Source organism: Heterodontus francisci, chromosome 16, assembly GCF_036365525.1.
Source record: "Heterodontus francisci isolate sHetFra1 chromosome 16, sHetFra1.hap1, whole genome shotgun sequence".
Taxonomy (NCBI): Eukaryota; Metazoa; Chordata; class Chondrichthyes; order Heterodontiformes; family Heterodontidae; genus Heterodontus; species Heterodontus francisci.
In genome coordinates, this window is record NC_090386.1 from 20,616,837 (window position 1) to 20,638,331 (window position 21,495).

Genomic DNA, 21,495 nt, shown 5'->3' on the forward strand with positions numbered 1-21,495 from the left:
TTACAATGATCACTGACCCCTCAATGTTCCCCTACTGACACTTGATCCACTTGACCCAACCTCATTTCCAGAATCAGAACCAAATCCAGCAATACTTCCTTTCTCATCGGACTGGAAACATATCGCTGTAGAAAATTCTCCTGAACACACTCTAGGAACTCTTGCCCCTCACTGCCCTTTACACTATTGCTATCCAAGTCTATATTTGGATAATTAAAGTCCCCCATAAAAGCCACTCTATAATTCTTGTGCACCTCTCTAATTTCCCTGCAAATTTGTTTCTCTACATCTTTCCCACTAGTTGGTGGCCTATAGACTACACCAAGTAATGTAATTGCACCTTTTTTTTCCTCAGCTCTAGCCAAATACCTTCTGTCCTTGACCCCTTTGGCACTTCCTCTCTCTCTAGCACTGCAATGTCACCTTGATCAAAACTGCCACCCCTCCCCCTTTCCTTCCCTTGCTGTATTTCCTAAACACCTTGTATCCAGGAATATTTAGTATGCAATCCTCTGAGCCAGGTCTCCGTTATTGCCAAAACATCATACTTCCACATGGCTATCTGTGCCTGCAGCTCACTAATCTTATTTACCACACTCCACACATTCACATACCTGCACAGTAACCCTGATTCAGACTTTATTACTTTCCCTCTTACTCTGACCCCACTTAATACTTTACTATTTCCTACTCTAGTGCAATCTGTCTCTCCCAGTATTCTGTGAACCTCGTATTATCTCCTGGTCCCCATGCCTCTGCCAAGTTAGTTTAAACCCTCCCAATAGCACGAGCAAATCACCCTGCAAGGAAATCTGTCCCAGCTCTGTTGAGGTGCAACCTGTCCTGCCTGTACAGATCCTATCTCCCTCAGAACTGGTCCCAAAGTCCCAGAAATCTAAATCCCACCACTCCCCCCACCCTTCACCATCTCCCCAGCCATGCATTCATCTGCACTATCCTATTTCTATACTCACTTGTGTGTGGTACTGGGAGTAATCTGGAGATTACGACTTTTGAGGTCCTCCTTGCTCATTTCTTACCAAGCTCCCTAAGTTCTGATTGCAGGACCACATCAGTCTGTCTACCTATGCCATTGGTACCAATATGAACCACAACCGCTAGCTGTGTACCCTCCCCCTCAGGGTGCTCTGCAGCCGTTCAGTAACATCCTTGACCCAGGCAACAGTGAGGCAGCACACCATTCTGTTTCATGTCTGTGACCTCAGAAACATCTGTCTATTCCCTTAATTATCAAATCTCCTATCACTATTGCTCTTCTAGTGTTCTTTGTGCTCCCCTGTGGAGCTGAACCAACTGCGGTGCCATGGCTTTGTCTCTGGTTGCACCCGCCAGATGATCCATCACTTTTCTCAGTATTCAGAAGTGAATACTGGTTGGACAGTGAGATGCACTCATGGGACTCCTGCACTACCTACTTGTTTCTTCTTGGCTGCCTGGTGGATGCCCATTCCCTCTCTCCCTGTATACTCTTAAGCTGCAGAATGATCACATCTGTAAATATGCTATCCACGAAGCTCTCAACCCCACGGATGCACCGCAGTGATGCCAGCTGTTGTGCAAGTTCTGAAACCCAGAGCTCGAGCTACTGCAACTTTAGTTTAGTTTAGAGATACAGCACTGAAACAGGCCCTTCGGCCCACCGAGTCTGTGCCGACCATCAACCACCCATTTATACTAATCCTACACTAATCCCATATTCCTACCACATCCCCACATGTCCCTATATTTCCCTACCACCTACCTCTACTAGTGGCAATTTATAATGGCCAATTTACCTATCAACCTGCAAGTCTTTTGGCTTGTGGGAGGAAATCGGAGCACCCGGAGGAAACCCACGCAGACACAGGGAGAACTTGCAAACTCCACACAGGCAGTACCCAGAATTGAACCCGGGTCGCTGGAGCTGTGAGGCTGCGGTGCTAACCACTGCGCTACTGTGCCGCCCTAACTGACATCATTTCCTGCACATATGGTTATCCAGGAGATGGGAAGTGTCCTGGAGTCCCCACATTGCACAGGAGGTCAGAGCAGCCCTGCCATTTCTCAATCTAATAGATAATGAACCTTGCTGCTATGAATAAGCCTTGCTATTACTAATAAATACCCAAGTTTCAAGAGAAAAAAGAAGTAAAAAAAGAGAAAAAAATACTCACCAACCAATCACTTGCCTGCTTCCCAGTGATGTCACACTTGATTTTCTTTAGAACGCTGTCTGTCAGCTCTGAACCCACACATACTCTGCGTCACTCTATCTATCTATCTATCTATCTATCTATCTATCTATCTATCTATCTCTATTTCGTCCGCCACTTTCATCCCTCTCCTTTGGTCCACCCTATGATCTCTGCTGTCACCCCTACTCTCAATCTTTCATCACTCCTGTTTAGTCCCAAATTAGAACCAATGACATAGGAAAGATGAGTTGAGATCCTACAGATGGTGTTTCAGGAGATAAGGAGGAGATGAAAGAGCAGGACCTCAAAGATGGTAATCTCTAAATTACTCACAGTATTACATGCTAGTAAGATAGGAAAGGAAAGATAAAGCAAGTTATTACATGGCTGAAGAAATGGTGCAGGAGGGAGGCCATTGGAATCCTGCGGCATTGGAACCAGTACTGGGGCGGCAGAGACCTGTCCGGGTTGTACCTGGAGAGGATTGGGACCAATGTCTTTGAAGGGACATTAACTATGCCTTGAGGAAGGGTTTAAGCTAATTTGACAGGGTGGTGGGAGGGGGTGGGGGTGACCCAGGAAGAAGCACCAGAGAGGAGCTAATAAGGTGTACAGAGGACTGGGAAAGGTAAACAGTGTTGGAATAATAAGTATTCCAGAAATAGGAGGAATCAGACAGCGTGGTAAATGTGAGGCACACTGGGATGCATTTGGAGCGCCTGTGCATAAATGCATGGAGAATTGTAAATAAAGTTGGTGAACTGCAAGCACAAACTGCATCACGGGACTGTGAGACAGGTCTTCGGTTCTTGTCACAAAAATCAAACAAGGGCAGGAATGGGAACTTAACATTCCTGACTAGAATGTGTGCAGGAAAAATTAGGGAAAGAAAGAAGCAGAGGGGAGTGATAGTATTGATCAAAGATTCTGGCCGGAATTTTACATTGAGGCGGTGACCCCGCCCATCGGCTAAAAGTTGGACAGCCCGCCTCTGTGGGCCTGAAAGCCATGCTATAATTTTACATGGCCCACACCCTGAATTGTCCTTAGTTGGGACATCCACCACTTTGAGGCAGGAAGTCCCGCCTCCAAGAGCTGCCAACCAATCAGAGGTCCAACAGCAGCTCCTCAGTCCCAGCAGCACCACTGGCAGTTGTGACCACTGCTGGGACTGCACCCAGTTAGCAAAGGATGATGGACATCGCCCTTCAAAAAGGTAAGTGGGGTTCAGGCTTCACCGTAGGTCTAACGGGGGTGGCCCATGCTGGTGGGGCGGGGCCCTCCATGGGGCTCAGGGTGTCTGATCAGGGGGGCTCCCCTCCCCAGCCCACAAGGAGGCTGCCAAGTATTATTGGATGGCCTCCTCTGGTGCTGAAGTGCCCGCCCACCGCTGGTATGACACCAATGGCGGCAGGGAGAGGAAGCTTTTAAGTGGCAATTAATTAGCCACTCAATTGACCTGGGGCCGGTGGGCCATTTCCCACCTCCCCTGCTGGTGGTAAAATAACAGTGGGGGCAGGTAGGCGACGTCTCCCAGCCTGATCCCTGTATACTATAGTCCTGCAAATAGTAGGAAGGAGTAGAGGAGCAAATCTACAGGTAAATTGTGGGAAGATGTAAAAACCATAGAATAGTGCTCATGGGAGACTTCAATTATCCGAATATCATCTGGGGCCTGGGATAGTAACAGTGTAAAGGACAAAGAGTGAGGGAGTTACTGAAATGTGTACAAGGGAACTTTCCTGATCAGTGTGTTTCCAGTCCAATGAGGAAGGAAGCAGTGCATGATCTAGTTCTGGGGAATGAACTGAGGAAAGCGGAGCATGTTTTGGTGGGGGTGCAATTGGAGATCAGTGATCACAATATCATCAGGGTTAGAAAGTTATGGAAAAGGACAAGGTACAGTGAAAGGTGAAGATGCTCAACTGGAGAATGGCTAACTTCAGTGAGCTTAATTGCTACTGAACCAGTTGCATTGCAATTACAGATTGGCAATAAAACAATAAATCAACAAAGAGGTTACAGTTCAGGTACAGTCTAGACACATTCCCACAATGCGGAAAGGAAAGTCATCCAAAGCTGCCTGGATGACTAAATATATAGTGAATTAAATGAAACAGAAGAAGGAAGCTTATGATGAATGCTGGGTTCATAATTCAACAGAAAAAGAAAGTCAACACGACAAGTGCAGAGAACTGAAAAAGGAACTAAAAGGAGAATATGAGCAAAGGTTAGTGTGTAATATAAAAGGGAGCACTAAACTCTTTATAAACATATAAATAGTAAAACGGTAGTCAAAGGAAGGGTAGGACCAATAAAAAATCTTCTTGTGGAGGCAGAAGACATGGCTGAGGTACTAATCCTCTGAATCAGACGTTTGTGGGTTCAAATCCCACTCAACGACTTAAGCACCTAAACCTAAGCTGAGCCTCCAGTGCAGTACCAAGGGAATGCTGCACTGTTAGAGGCACAGTCTTTTGGATGTGATGTTAAAATGAGGCCCTGTCTGCCCTGTCAAGTGAATGTAAAAGATCCCTTGGTATTATTTTGAAGAAGAGCAGTGAGTTATCCCCCAATATTTATTCCTCAATCAACATCACCAAAACAGATGATCTGGTCATTATCACATTGTTGTTTGTGGGATCTTTCTGTGTGCAATTGGCTGCCACGTTTCCTACATTACACCAGTGACCATGCTTCAAAAGTATTTCATTGGCTGTAAAGCGCTTTGGGACATCCAGTGGTTATGAAAGGTGCTATATAAATGCAAGAAGAGGATTCTACCAATATCACAGTAAAGGAGGAGGACCTAGAGGAATTGAACAGGATAAAAATATAAAAGGAGGTACTTCAAAAGTTGGCCGTGGTCAATGTAGAAAAGTCACCCTGTCCAGATGGGTTGCATCCTAACGTTATTGAGGGAAGTAAGGGTGGAAATAGTGGAGGCTCTGGTCACAATCTTACAATCCTCCATAGGTATGGGGGTCATGCCAGTGGGCTGGATGATTTCGAATGTTACACCTCTGTTTAAAAAAGGGGAGAGAGATAAACCCAGTAAATACAGGCCAGTCAGCTGATGGTGGGGAAACTTTGAGACCATAATCTGGGTCAAAATTAATTGTCACATGGAAGATCATGGGTTAATAAATAACGGGCAACATGGATTTGTTAAAGGCAATTAGTGTTTGACTAAAAGCAGAAAATGCTGGAAGGACTCAGCTGGTGTCCAAGTTTTGAACTAGTGAAAGGATGGGGAGGGGAGAAGAAGAACCAAAGGGGATGTCTGTGATAGGGCAGAGGAGAGGAGAAATTAAATGACAAAAGTTTTCATGGTGCAATACCAAAGGGATTAGAAATGGGACAAGCAAAGAGACAAAAAAAACTAAAAGTGGGGGGAGGGATCAGGCAAAGGAAAATCTAGAAATCTGAAGAGAAAAGTCGAGACAATAGAAGGTGTACCAATTTGAATAAAGACTAACAGAGTGAGACAAATTGGAACAGAGAGTTTAACAGTAGTAGTGCATCCATGCAAAGAACAACAATAAAAAAAATTAAAGTCTCTTTATCTGAATGCGCAAGGCATTCATAATAAGATAGATTAAAAAGTGTCACAAATCGAGATAAATGGTTTTGATCTAATTGCCATTATAGAGACATGGGCTGGGATTTAATAGGATCCGGTGGGAAAGCAAAGGTTGAAGTGGAAGCGAGTAGCAAAGGCTCTCCCACTCCGACTCCCATTCTCACAGTACCTTTACGCTGGCTGGTCAATTAATGGCCAGCAGGCTGGGTGACCGGCCACCCAGTGCATGATAGTAGTTTTCAGTCCGAGGCTGACATGGAAGGAGTTGATGGCGCCATGTTTAAAAGGCCGTCAGCACCCAAGCTATGATGCAGATGTCCGTTCTTGCAGCTGTCATCCCAGAAAGCGCTGTCAAAGGACTCAGGTCCGCAAGCACCCAGCTGCCAGAGACATCTCCATCATCCAGCATCCAGCTGCCAGAGACCCTCCATCATTCAGAATCCAGCTGCCAGAGACCCTCCATCATCCAGCACCCAGCTGCCAGAGACCCTCCATCATTCAGCACCCAGCTGCCAGAGACATCTCCATCATCCAGCACCCAGATGCCAGAGCCCCCTCCATCATCCAGCACTCAGCTGCCAGAGACCCTCCATCATCCAGCATCCAGCTGCCAGAGACCCCTCCATCATCCAGCATCCAGCTGCCAGAGACCCCTCCATCATCCAGCATCCAGCTGCCAGAGACCCTCCATCATCTAGCATCCAGCTGCCAGAGACCCTCCATCATCCAGCACTCAGCTGCCAGAGACCCTCCATCATCCAGCATCCAGCTGCCAGAGACCCCTCCATCATCCAGCATCCAGCTGCCAGAGACCCCTCCATCATCCAGCATCCAGCTGCCAGAGACCCTCCATCATCCAGCATCCAGCTGCCAGAGACCCCTCCATCATCCAGCACCCAGTCGCCCAAGACCCCTCCATCATCCAGCACTCAGCTGCCAGAGACCCTCCATCATTCAGCACCCATCTGCCAGAGACCCCTCCATCATCCAGCACCCAGTTTCCAGAGACCCCTCCATCATCCAGCACTCAGCTGCCAGAGATCCCTCCATCATCCAGCACCCAGTTGCTAGAGACCCTTCCATCATCCAGCACCCAGCTGCCAGAGACCCTTCATCATCCAGCACCCATCTGCCAGAGACCCTCCATCATTCAGCATCCATCTGCCAGAGATCCCTCCATCATCCAGCACCCAGTTGCCAGAGACCCTACCATCACCCAGCAACCAGCTGCCAGAGACCCTCCATCATCCAGCACTCAGCTGCCAGAGACCCTCCATCATCCAGAATTCCAGCTGCCAGAGACCCTCCCGCATCCAGAATTCCAGCTGCCAGAGACCCTCCATCATCCAGCACCCAGCTGCCAGAGACCCTCCATCATCCAGAATTCCAGCTGCCAGAGACCCTCCAGCATCCAGAATTCCAGCTGCCAGAGACCCTCCATCATCCAGCACCCAGCTGCCAGAGACCCTCCATCATCCAGCAGCCACGTGCCAGAGACCCCTCCATCATCCAGCACGCAGTTGCCAGACACCCTCCATCATCCAGCAGCAACGTGGCAGAGACCCTCCATCATCCAGGATTCCAGCTGCCAGAGACCCCTCCATCATCCAGCATCCAGCTCCCAGAGACCCCTCATCATCCAGCACCCAGCTCCCAGAGACCCTCCATCATCCAGTACCCAGTTGCCAGAGACCCCTCCATCATCCAGCAACCAGCTGCCCGACCCCCCATCATCCAGCACCCAGTTGCCAGAGACCCCTCCATCATCCAGTACCCAGCTGCCAGAGACCCTCCATCATCCAGCACCCAGTTGCCAGAGACCCCTCCATCATCCAGCACCCAGTTGCCAGAGACCCTCCATCATCCAGCACCCAGTTGCCAGAGACCCTCCATCATCCAGCACCCAGCTGCCAGAGACCCTCCATCATCCAGCACCCCGTTGCCAGAGACCCTCCATCATCCAGCACCCAGTTGCCAGAGACCCCTCCGTCATCCAACACCCAGATGCCAGAGACCCCTCCATCGTCCAGCACCCAGCTGCCAGAGACCCTCCATCATCCTCCAAAGAAAGGCGCAGGAGACACGCGGTTGTAGGCACATGGCAGATGCAAGATCCCGGGTGGCCCCATGGTTCAGTGCCATCTCCCTACATGTTCTCCTCCAGGCTACTCAGACAAGGCGAGAGGTTCTCTACCCCAGGGACAGATGGAGGACACTTCCCCGCCGAACTAAGCAAGCCTGGACGAAGATCACAGAGGAGGTCAGCGCCTGTAGGGTCATTCGGAGTACCTGGCTGTAGTTCTGCATACGCATCAACAACCTTCTCTGCACCGCAAGTGTGAGTACCCCACTCAATGCCCTTTTTTGGGGTGGGGGGGGGGGCGTGGTGAACAACAAAAGGATAGGTGTGAGGGCGCAGATGGTTGGGAAGACGAGCCCAGCATGTTGGTGGCATTGGGCTGAGACTGCAGCATCTCCTTCATAAGGAATGGTTGCAGTTCTGTTTGGGGGTGTGAGTCTTGCATTGTCAACTCTTGCAGAGTGGCTCAAGAGAGTTCTAATGGCACATGCATGCCACTTCCCCCTGTCACAGCAGCAAGCATGCAAGACGATTAGGCATTGTGTTTGCTCTAGTGTGGCAACTAACATTTTTCTTCTGTGTTCCCACACGAGAAGAGGGCCCAGAACACCAAAGAGAGGATGCAGATCAGTGGCAGACTCCCAGTGATCACCATTCTGACGGCCATGGAGGAGGAGGCTCTACAGCTGGCAGGTTCGCCAGGCAGCCACTCCATTGCGGACAGTGAGGCCGGAGTGCATTCACGAGGGTGAGTCACCTCATCAGCGAGCAAGAGGGAAACCTCAGGAGAGCACAAGGGATGGTGTTCATGTATCCACCAATGTACAGACATTGATGTAAGATGCAGGCAACTGTGGGCGCCTGTCTGCACAGGTGAGAAGTGCTAATCATTCTGTTCTGTCTTGCAGGTCAAGCCCAAGAACACAGAGTTGCTGCCTATGGAGGACAGTCGCCCACCTCGAAGGAAGTGCAGGGGACCTCTGAGGACACAGTGTCACTGCATTCCCCCGCACCCTTCACCAGTGCAGATACTTTCACCTCAGCAGGTATGCGTTTTCAAGAAGAATCGGGGTCATAACCTGGTGTGAGCACCAGACACGCACCTGACCAGCTGTCGGAGGCAGTGACAGCTGAGGCCACTGACACTCGGAGGAGTGTGGGAGGCCAGGATGATGCTGAGCCCCAGGCCGTTGACGTGCCTGTGGAATCATCTGTGAGGCGGCAGATGCTGGAAGTCCAGCATGAGGTACGTGAAGATCTGGAGGAGCTTCCAGAGGGTATGCATACTCTGGCTCGGACAGCGCAGGACTCCATTCAGGCCATGAGTGCTGCGATTTCCCTCTCGTCTGGGTGCGTGGTCTCCTCTATCAAGAGATGGAGAGCCACATCCAGCAGGCCAGTCAATGCATGGCATCGACTTGTCCATCAGCTCTGTTCAGCAGTGGCAAGGTGAGAGAGAGATGAGGTACATGAAGTCTTCACCAGGTCCTAGTCCTTCTCAGGTCAGCAGGGAGGTGCAGGTGTGCCTGTTAGGGTGCGCCTGGAGTGGAAATCGGCTCCTCAGTCCCTCTGCCAGTGACACTAGCACCTCCAGTTGCTGTGATGACAGAGGAGGCTCCTGCATCTGTGCAGCAGCTCCACAGCATGCCCAGGCCTCACAGGCCTCAGTCAGCCAGAGGATAACTGCCAAGGTCATCCCAGGCCACGGGGCGACAAGATCAGCAGCTTGTCTCCATTGCAGCTGGCAGTGAAGGGGAAGCTCCATGTAGCAGCACTTGTAAAAGAATTAAGAAAAGGTACTAGACACACTTGGGCCATACAGATGAATGAACAGTTAAAGATTCATTGCTCGTGTGAGATGATTTTTGTGATAAGTGTTGGATTTGGCTTATGTAAGTTTCCATCCATTGTTTGTGACCCTCCGTCAGTGCCAGAGTGGCAGGGGTGAATCCAATGGCTGACTGGGGGCTACCAGGGCTTGTGTGTTGCACATTGTAGAAGCACCAGTTACTAGTGGCCAAGGAGCAAGAACAGAGGTTAATGATATTAGTGTGCGTGGAATGTGGTTCTTTATGCAAATGGTTGACTGCTGTGGTCAGGATCAGGCAAAACAAGTGAGTATAAGAGCCTCCCGAGTCTCCCTAGCGCCTGCGTCATTGGGCCCTCCAATGGCCTCTCATGTCCTTCAGGATGCTGCATCTGGTCATCAGATTTCCCATCTTGTTCCTCGTCTGAGGACTCCTCACACTTCACTAAGTCCTCAACAGCCAAGGCCGCTCCCCTCTGCAGTGCCAGGTTGTGTAAAGTGCAGCAAACCACCACTATCCGGGAGACCTTTGCTGGGGCATACTGAAGTGCCCCACCGGAACAATCCAGGCACCTGAATTTCCTCTTGAGGAGACCAATGGTCTGCTTGATGAGGACGCGAGTCACCGAATGGCTCACATTGTCGTGTTCCTCAGCCCCTGTCATAGGGTTCCTCACGGGTGTCAGCAGCCATCTTTTCAGTGGCTATCCCTTGTTGGCAAATATCCATCCTTGAAGGTGCATGATGGTGGTGAGGGGGTGGGTGCGTTGGTGAAAAGCTGTGGCACCTGGGAGTGCTGGAGAATGCAAGTGTTGTGGCTGTTCTCGGGGTACCTCACACACCTGCAGGATCCATTGATGGTGGTCACAGACAAGTTGCACATTGAGGGAATGAAATCCCATCCTGTTAATGAAGGCCGCTGGCTGGTCTGCGGGAGCCTTCATGGACACATGCATGCTGTCGATCACACCTCACACCTGGGGAACCCGGCCACCACCCACCCCCCCGCCCCCCCCCCACCCCCATGGTGACAAATCCTCTGGCTCTCTGAGCCTGACTGTCCGCAGCAGTTTGATGATGAATGTACTAGCTGGGCCTCCTGAAGAGGGCATGTGTCACCGCCTCACTGCAGTGATGTCATACATGTCTCCAGTGGGCCCCTGGAATGACCTTGACAGCCACTGGCATTGGATGACCACCACTGCAATCAGAGCTCTCCTTCTCCACTATTACGGCACAGAGAGCTGCCACAGCCTCTCATGAGAGGTACAGTCTATGGTGACACTATCTCTCAGACATCTGGCGGTAGCTTCTTCTCTGTCTGTACACCCTTGCTGCAGGGTACCTTTGTCTCTGAGCTGGTGGCTGCTTGTGGTCCCGTCTGCGGCCTTCTGCTATTTGCTCATCAGGAGGCTGCCACTGCCGTTGTCCAGGAGGTCTCTGCTGTTCTGATGCGTGAGCCTGGATCTCCCTTCCTCTGAGGTTCTCCACCTTGCTGGAAGATCCTCCTCTGGAATGCATGATTCCCATGGCACTTGAGCACTGCCACTCCAACTTGCATACCCTGCCAGTCGCTGCTCCAACCCACCCAGCTCTCCAGCCTCTCTATAGTGGCCCCCTGTCAGAAGCACAATCTCATCAAGGGGGCCTCAAACCCAAATCAATGACTGCCCAACTCCTTTCCACTGCAAAACGGGAAAAGCATTACTCCACGGTCACCAAGTGCAACAATGACAGCATCTGCCACTTTGTTGCTGCCCTTTAAAGACTGCCGAGGCTTCAATGCCCTATATTCACTGTGTGCTTAGCAGTAAATCTGGATGGGCCCCATTAAATCACGGTCAATTGCCTTAATAACTTACTTAACTGCCTCTCAATTGCTCATTATTAAAACACGAACAGAGTTGCCACATGTCTTGCTGTCCGCCACTCATAGAATTTGGCTGAGGTGAGATGACATCCCATGCAACTTTACAGCCCCCCTCCTCCATTGCCATCCGCTTCTACCTCGTTAAATCCCAGCCATGGTTACAAGGTGACCAAGGTTGGGAAATAAATATTCCAGGATACACAACATTTCAAAAAGACAGACAGAATGGAAAAGGAGGAGGTATAGCCCTGATATTAAAGGTTGACATGAGGACAGTAGACATTGGGTCAGAATATCGTGAAGTAGAATCAGAATGGGTGGAGATTAGAATAACGAAGGTCAGAAGGCACTGGTGGGACTAGTGTATAAACTCCCTAACATTAGTTGTACTGTTGGACAGTGCATTAAGCTTGATATAATTGAAGCTTGTAACAAAGGCAAAGCACTAATTGTGGGGGATATTAATCTTCATATAGACCGAACCAATTAAATTGGCAAAGGTGGCCTGGAAGATGAGTTTGTAGAATGCTTTTGTGATAGTTTCCTGTGGAACCAACTCGGGATAAAGATATTTTAGATCTAGTATTGTGCAATGATGTAGGGTTAATTAATAATCTCAAATGTTGGGCTGATAAGTGGCAAGTTACATTCGTGCCACACAAGTGCCAGGCAATGATGATCTCCAACAGGAGACAACCCAACCATCTCTCCTTGACATTCAATAGCATTACCATCACTGAATTCCCCACTATCAGCATCCTGTGTGTTACCACTGACCAGAAACTAAACTGGATCAGCCATATAAATACTGTGGGTCAGAGGCTGGGAATTTTACGGCACGTAACTCGCCTCCTGACTCCCCAAAGCCTGTCCACCATCTACAAGGCACAAGTCAGGCGTGTGATGGAATACTCTCTACTTGCCTGGATGGGTGCAACTCCAACAACACTCAAGAAGCTCAGCACCATCCAGGACAAAGCAGCTCGCTTGATGGCACCCCATCCACCACCTTCAACATTCACTCTCTCCACCACTGACACACAGTGGCAGCAATGTGTACCATCTACAAAATGCACTGCAGGAACTCGCCAAGGCTCCTTAGACAGCACCTTTCAAATCCACGACCTCTACCACTTGGAAGGACAAGGGCAGCAGATGTTTGGGAACACCATCACCTGCAAGTTCCCCTCAAAGCCTCATGCTATCCTGACTTGGAACTATATCGCTGTTCTTTCACGGTCTCTGGGTTAAAAACCTGGAACTCCCTTCCTTACAGCACGGTGGGTGAACCTGCACAACATGGACTGCAGCGGTTCAAGAAGGCAGCTCACCACCACCTTCTCAAGGGAAATTCGGGATGGGCAATAAATACTGGTCTAGCCCACATCCCATGAAAGAATTAAAAAAGTAAAAGATCTGGGGAAAGTGATCATAATACAATTGAATTACATGTTAAGTTTGTGTCCAATTCTGGGCACCAAACTTTAAGAAGGGTGTCAAGGCCTTGGAGAGGATGCAGAAAAGATTTCCTGGAACAATACCAGGGATGAGGGACGTCAGTTATGTGGAGAGACAAGATAAACTGGGATTGTTTTCCTTAGAGCTGAGAAAAGTTTAAGGAAAAATGTAATAGAGGTGTTCAAAATTAACAAAGGTTTTGCTAGAGTAGATAAGGATAAATTATTTCCACTGGCAGAAGGATCGATAACCAGAGGACACAGATTTATGTTATTGGCAGAAAAAAACAAAGACAGAATGAGAAGGATATTTTTTATGCAATGAGTTGTGATCCGAAATGCATTGTCTGAAAGGGCAGTGGAAGCAGATTCACTAGTAACTTTCAGAAGGGAATTAGATAAATACTTGAAAAGGAATAATTTGCAGAGCAATGGAGAAAGGGCAAGGGAGTGGGACTAATTACAAATCTCTTTCACAGTCGGCTGAATGGCCTCCTTCTCTGTTGTAAGATTCTGTGATTCAATGATTTCCACAGAGTAACAAGATGCACACATGAAGAATTGGTAGTGAATGGGTTACCTGACAGTGCCCAGAGCCCAACCCCAGGAGGAATCAACTCCTCTGTAAAGGGAGGGGAAGGAAGGGGAGGGTTACATTGCAGGAGCCCTCCTAACACAACAGCAAAAACAACTATATAGCACCTTTTAATGTAGTAAAACATCCCTATGCACTTTACAACAGCATTTGCAAACAAAATTTGACACCGAGGCTATAAGGGCAGATGACTTGGTCAAAGAGGTAGGAGTTAAGGAGTGTCTTAAAGGAGAAGAGAGAGGTGGAAAGGTAGAGAGGTTTAGGGAGGAAATTCCAGAGCTTAGGGCCTCAGCAACTGAAGGTAAGACCACCAATGGTACAAGAGATAAGGGACTTCAATTCTACGGAAAGACTAGATAAGCTAGGATTGTTTTCCTTAGAGCAGAGAAGATTAAGGAGCGATTTAAGCAAAATGTGGAGCGATTAAAATTGGGGATGCTCAAGAGGCCAGAATTGGAGGAGTGCTGATATCCTGGAGGGTTAGCGGAACTTACAGAGATAAGGAGGGGAGAGGTAATGAAACAAATGGCCTTGTTCCATTTGTAAAGAAGAATAAGAACTTTAAAATCAGGACATTGCTTAACCAAAGCCATTGTTGGTCAGCGAACACAGGGAGGTGGGTGACCTGGAGTAAGTTAAGATATGGTGGCAGTGTTTTGAATGAACTCCAGTTTATGGAGGGTGAAAGGTGGGAGACCAGCCAGGAGTGCATTGGAATAGCCAAGTCTAGAGGTAACAGAGGCATGAGGTGTTCAGCAGCAGATGAGCTGAGACAGGGGCGACCAAAACTATATGGGGATTTTGATACAATATATGTCATATGGAATGTCTTCAAAATTTTTAACTGTGTCATTTTCCCCTTCACTGATACCAAGACCCCAACATCATCAGCTAAGGAGGCTCCTCTGCTGTTGGAGTTGAAAGTGACATCTGCTCCTCGCTGCACCATCAAACCATCAGGGATCACTGTTAGTGTCAGGGCCCGTATGGATGTCATCCTCCTACCGCCTAACTCCAAACCAGTCATGCTGTCCAGTATAACTATGGTAAGCAATTTAATTATTACTCTATGCACAGAGTCCTGACTGGACACAATCCCAAAGCTATCTCTGCAGTGAACTTAATAGTACAGGCCCCATCAAACGTAGCTCCTTTCTCATAGCTCAATATAACAAGCATGCTCGAGATCCCACACTGCCTGGGCTGTTCAGCTAGTGTATGATAACACACTGCACGAGAAAAGACTGTTGATGATATTAGTTGTATAATAACACACTGCACTAGAAATGAATGTAAGTGATATTAGTGGATCAACACAGACAGCAGATTTATAATAAAAGCAAAATACTGCAGATGCTGGAAATCTGAAATAAAAACAAGAAATGCTGGAATTACTCAGCAGGTCTGGCAGCATCTGCGGAGAGAGAAGCAGAGTTAACGTTTCAGGTCAGTGACCCTTCATCAGATCTTTCTTTCTGAAACGTTAACTCTGCTTCTCTCTCCGCAGATGCTGCCAGACCTGCTATTTCCAGCACTTTTTGGTTTCATTTCAGCAGATTTATATCCCATTTCTCGTCTGTCCTAATCAACATAAAATGTTAGTATCTATGTTCGAACAGTGTACAAGGGAATAAAGCACATTCATTATTCATTCACTAACATCAGGTTGTAGTTTCTGGCCCACTGTGTGTCACTGAGTACAATGCTCTGTATATTATGTAAACTATGTAACAACTTTCCAATCTTGATAAAACACTGCATCATCTCACTCCCTGAGCGGCAACTTCAAGAGAGCCCGTGTCATTTGAATTTCTTGTTGCAGGAGTCAAAGCTGAGTGCAAAGGTGTCTCTGAAGGGGAAGAAGCTTGCAGTCAAACTGGACCTCAAAAGGTAGGATTTTTGGCCCCTGCACAATATGAGCAAAGAGAGACATAATAGGCTCCCAGGCTGTGTAACCGAGTATTCACACTAGGTCCCACGCTTGGGTGGTGATTTTGACATTGGGGCTCTAAATTGCAGAGTGCGCTGGTCAACTGCAAATCTCTAGGGTGAAGAGGACCCTGAAATTTTGATACAAACCTGGTAGGTGACCTACAGGGTGCCAAACAGGTGACTGAGTGAAACTTGCTGGATTGAGACTTCAGGATCAGGCCCGAGCTGCCACCCACAAGATAAGTAATGGACAGGAGTTCATGAGCTTCCCATTATTTTTGTCAACCCTGAGGTGCATTCCAGCTTCTCCGATGCTCACAAAAATAATTCAACACTTACCTTCGTCAGGGCAGCTCAATGACCCATGAAACTGGTCAGAGTGAACATTTCCAACCACTTCCAGCCAATCATATGAAAGTATTCCAATGGGGCCTGAGAGCCGATATAGGCTGAGGCTCAGACCTCCTGGCCATGTCCTGTCTGTGGCCCACTGGTAATGTTGCAGAAAATGGGCTATAACCAATTCTGATGCTATGTGTTTAATTGGAATTTTGGAACAGAGGAGCAGGAGTAGGCCATTCAGCCCATCGAGCCTGCCTCGCCAATCAATATGATCATGGTTGATCATCCACTTCAATGCCTTTTTCCCACACTATCCTCATATCCTCTTATGTCATTGGTATTTAGAAATCTGTCAATCTGTACTTTAAACATACTCAATGACTGAGCTTCCACAGCCCTCTAGGGTAGAGAATTCCAAAGATTCACAACCCTCTGAGTAAAGAAATTTCTCCTCATCTCTGTCCTAAGTGGCTTCCCCCTTATTTTGAAATTGTGTCCCCAGGTTCTAGACTCCCCAACCAGGGAAATCATCTTAGCTGCATGTACCCTGTCATTCCCTTTAATTATTTTGTAGGTTTCAATGAGATCACCTCTCATTCTTCGAAATTCTAGAGAATACAGGCCCAGTTTCCCCAATCTCTCTTCATAGGGCAGCCCTGCCATCCCGGGAACAAGTCTGGTGAATCTTCGTTGCACTCCCTCTATGGCAATAATATCCTTCCCAAGGCAAGGGGACCAAAACTGCATACAGTACTCCAAGTTTTTTTTTCATTCATGGGATGTGGGCGTCACTGGTTAGGGCCAGCATTTATTTCCCATCTCTAATTGCCCTTGAGAAGGTGGTGGGGAGCTGCCTTCTTGAACCACTGCAGTCTACGTGGTGTAGGTACACACACAGTGCTGTTAGGAAGGGAGTTCCAGGATTTTGACCCAGTGACAGTGAAGGAACAGCGATATAGTTCCAAGTCAGGATGGTGTGTGACTTGGAGGGGAACTTGCAGGTGGTGGTGTTCCCAAGCATTTGCTGCCCTTGTCCTAGTTGGTAGAGGCTGCAGGTTTAGAAGGTGATGTCTAAGGAACCTTGGTGAGTTGCTGCAGTGCATCTTGTAGATGGTACACACTGCTGCCACTGTGTGTCAGTTGTGAAGGTAGAGAATGTTTGTGGCTGGGGTGACAATCAAGTGGGCTGCTTTGTCCAGGATGGTGTCGAGCTTCTTGAGTGTTGTTGGAGCTGCACCCATCCAGGCAAGTGGAGAGTATTCCATCACACTCCTGACTTGTGCCTTGTAGATGGTGGACAGGCTTTGGGGAGACAGGAGGTGAGTTGCTTGCCTCAGGATTCCTAGCCTCTGACCTGCTCTTGCAGCCACAGTATTTATATGGCTACTCCAGTTCAGTTTCTGGTCAATGGTAACCCCCAGAATGTTAATAGTGGTAATGCCATTGAATGTCATGGGGAGATGGTTAGATTCTCTCTTGTTGGAGATAGTCATTGCCTGGCACTTGTGTGGCGCGAATGTTACTTGCCACTTAACAGCCCAAGCCTGGATATTGTCCAAGTCTTGCTGCATTTCTACACAGACTGCTTCAGTAACTGAGGAGTTGCGAATGATGCTGAACATTGTGCAATCACCAGTGAACATCCCCACTTCTGACCTTATGATTGAAGGAAGGTCATTGATGAAGCAGCTGAAGATGGTTGGGCCTAGGACACTACCCTGAGGAACTCCTGCACTGATGTCCTGGAGCTGAGATTGACCTCCAACAACCACAACCATCTTCTTTTGCGCTAGGTATGACTCCAGCCAGCGAAGAGTTTTCTCTTCGATTCCCATTGACTCCAATTTTGCTAGGGCTCCTTGATGCCATACTCAGTCAAATGCTGCCTTGATGTCAAGGGCAGTCACTCTCACCTCACCTCTTGAGTTCAGCTCTTTTGCCCATGTTTGAACCAAGGCTGTAATGAGGTCTGGAGCTGAGTTGCCTTGGCGGAACCCAAACTGAACATCAGTGACAGGTTATTGCTAAGCAAGTGCTGCTTGATAGCACTGTTGACGACACCTTCCATCATTTTACTGATGACTGAGTAGACTTATGGGGTAGTAATTGGCTGGGTTAGACTTGTCCTTCTCTTTGTGTACAGGACATACCTGGGCGATTTGTTTGGCTAGGGGCACGGCAAGTTCTAGAGCACAGGTCTTCAGTGCTATTGCCAGGGCCCATTGCCTTTGCAGTATCCAGTGCCTTCATTCATTTCTTGATATCACGCAGAGTGAATCGAATTGACCGAGTACTGTCATCTGTGATGCTGGGGATTTCTAGAGGAGGACGAGATGGATCATCAACTTGGCACTTTTGGCTGAAGATTGTTGCAAATGCTTCAGCTTTATCTTTTGCACTGATGTGCTGGGCTCATCCATCATTGAGGATGGGGATGCTAGTGGAGTCACCTCCTCCAATTAGTTGTTTAATTGTCTACCACCATTCACAGCTGGATGTGGCAGGATTTAGATCTGATCTGTTGATTATGGGATCGCTTAGCTTTGTCTATCGCATTCTGCTTACGCAGTTTGGCACGCAAGTAGTCCTGGGTTGTAGCTTCACCAGGTTGACACCTCATTTTGAGGTATGCCTGGTGCTGCTCCTGGCATGCCCTCCTGCACTCTTCATTGATGTTAATGGTAGAGTGGGGGATATGCCGGGCCATGAGGTTACAGATTGTGGTTGAGTATAATTCTGCTGCTGCTGATGGCCCACAGCACCTCATGGATGCCCAGTTTTGCATTGCTAGATCTGTTCGAAATCTATCCCATTTCGCACAGTGGTAGTGCCTCACAACATGATGGAGGGTATGCCCAGTGTGAAGGCAGGACTTCGTCTCCACAAGGACTGTGCAGTGGTCACTCCTACCAATACTGTTATGAAGAGATGCATCTGCGGCAGGCAGATTAGTCAGGATAAGGTGAAGTATGTTTTTCCCTCACCACTGACCCAGTCTAGCAGCTATGTCCTTTGGGACTCGACCAGCAGTGGTGCTACCGAGCCACTCTTGGTGATGAACATTGAAGTCCCCCACCCAGAGTGCAGTCTGCACCCTTGTCACCCTCAGTGCTTCCTCCAAGTGGTGTTCAACATGGAGGAGTACTGATTCATCAGCTGAGGGAGGGTGGTAGGTGGTAATCAGTAGGAGGTTTCCTTGCCCATGTTTGACCTGATAACATGAGACTTCATGGAGTACAGAGTTGATGTTGAAGACTCCCAGGGAAACTCCCTCCCGACTGTATACGACTGTGCTACCACCTCTGCTGGGTCTGTCCTGCCAGTGGGACAGGACATACCCGGGGATGGTGATGGCAGTGTCTGGGACATTTCTGTAAGGTATGATTCCGTGAGTACGACTATGTCAGGCTGTTGCTTGACTAGTCTGTGGGACAGCTCTCCCAACTTTGACACATGCCCCCAGATGTTAGTAAGAAGGACTTTGTAGGGTCGACAGGGCTGGGTTTGCCAATGCCGTTTCTGATGCCTAGGTCGATGTCTGGTAGTCTGTCCAGTTTCATTCCTTCTTGAATTTGTAGTGGTTAGATACAACTGAGCTAGGCCATTTAAGAGGGTGTTTAGGAGTCAACCACATTGCCAGACCAGGTAAAGACAGCAGATTTCCTTCTCTCCAGAGCATTAGTGAACCAGATGGGTTTTTACAGCAATCGACAATGGTTTCATGGCCTTCATTAGACTTGCTTTTTAATTCCAGATTTATTAATTGAATTCAAATTCCACCTTCTGCCGTGGTAGGATTTGAACCCATGTCCCCACTACTCTGGGTCTTTGGATTACTAGTCCATTGACAATACCATCAAGCTACCACCTCCCCGAGGTTCTAACCAAGGTTCTATACAATTGAAGCAAGACTTCACTACTCCTGTACTCAAATCCTCTTGCGGTAAAGGCTAACATACCATTAGCCTTCCGAATTGAATGCTGCACCTGCATGTTAACTTTCAGTGACTTATTGACAAGGACACCCAGGTCCCTTTGTACATTTACACTTTCTAATCTCGTACCATTTAAGAAATACTCTGCATATCTACTCCTCCCAAAGTGGATAACCTCACATTTTTCCACGTTATATTCCATCTGCCACACTCTTGCCCACTCACTAAGTCTGTCCAAATCCCCTTCAAGCCACTTAGCATCATGCTCGTCACAGATATTCCCTAGTTTTGTGTCATCTGTGAACTTGGAAATGCTACATTTGGTCCCCACATCCAAATCATTAATATATAGTGTATATATATTGATATATAGCTAGGGCCCAAGCACTGATCCTTGCGGTACCCCACTAGTCACAGCCTGCCAACGTGAGAATGACTTGTTTATTCCTTCTCTCCGCTTTCTGCCTGTCAACCGATCCTTAATCCATGCCAGTAGATTCCCTCCTATCCCGTGTGCTTTAATTTTGCTAACCAACCTCCTGTGGGGGACTTGATCAAAAGCCTTCTGAAAATCCAAGTGTACCACGTCCACCGACTCCCCTTGATCTATTCTGTTCGTAACATCCTCAAAAAGCTCCAACAGATTTGTCAAATATGATTTCCTATTCATAAATCCATTTGCCTATGCCTAATCAGATCATTATTATCCAAGTGTCCATTTATCACATCCTTTAGAATAGATTCTAGCATTTTCCCAACTACTGATGTAAGGCCGGTAAATCCCTGTTTTCTCTCTCCTTCTCTTCTTAAATAGTGGGGTGACATTTGTGACCTTCCAATCTGCAGGAACTGTTCCAGAATCTATATAGTTTTGGAAGATGATCACCAATGCATCCACTATCTCCATAGCTATCTCCATTGACACTCTGGGTTGTAGAATATGAAGTCCTGGGGATTTATGAATCTTCAGCCCCATTAATTTCTCCAACACAACCTTCTTATGAATACTAATTTCCTTCAATTCCTCATTCTCTCTATGCGATTGTAAAAATTTTGTTTTTGTTTGTTGGGGTGATTCAAAAACAACAATTTGTATCATTTTACTGCCTTTAACAAAATAAAACATCTCAAGATGCTTCAAGTTTTCACAACTGTGAAGGTAATTCTTAAAACTGATTCTGGCAAATAGTTCAGTCAATGAACAAGGAAGGCACAAGTAAGAAACAAAAACAGAGATGGCTGGAAATACTCAGCAGGTGTGGCAGCATCTGTGGAGAGAGAAACAGAGTTAACGTTTCAGGTCAGTGACCTTTCATCAGAAATGTAATAGGCTTTGAGCAAGTGAAAGGGAGGAGGGAGGGAAGAAGAACAAAAGGGAAGGCCTGTGATAAGGCAGAGGACAGGAGAGATTAAATGACAAAGAAGTCATGGAATAAAAGGCAAAGAGTGTAGTAATAGCCTTAGTGAAAGACAAAGCACTTGTACAGAGTGTTAATGGAGAAATAATGATCAGTTTTGTATGAAAGTGAAACAAAGTGATTACTGACAATTCAGCCGGCAGTTTACGCCATCCGATTGCGCCAATCTGCACACATGCGCAGATTGCCCCCTACCCTCTGCGCATCCGCTGCGTTCCACAGTGCCAAGACTGGTTGGTGCATGCGCAGATGACATCATCGCGTAACATGGGCAGATGGTG

General features: G+C 47.8%; 1 protein-coding gene across 3 annotated transcripts in view; it reads left to right on the plus strand.

The window, feature by feature from the left end:
* Window positions 1-21,495, plus strand: part of pltp (phospholipid transfer protein) — a 698,920-nt gene that overhangs the window by 300,855 nt on the left and 376,570 nt on the right. For all 3 annotated transcript variants that reach the window (XM_068048032.1, XM_068048031.1, XM_068048033.1), the window contains exons 11-12: window positions 14,463-14,633; window positions 15,410-15,477. In XM_068048032.1, the coding sequence (XP_067904133.1) occupies window positions 14,463-14,633; window positions 15,410-15,477 (239 nt within the window). The remainder of the gene's footprint in view (window positions 1-14,462; window positions 14,634-15,409; window positions 15,478-21,495) is intronic.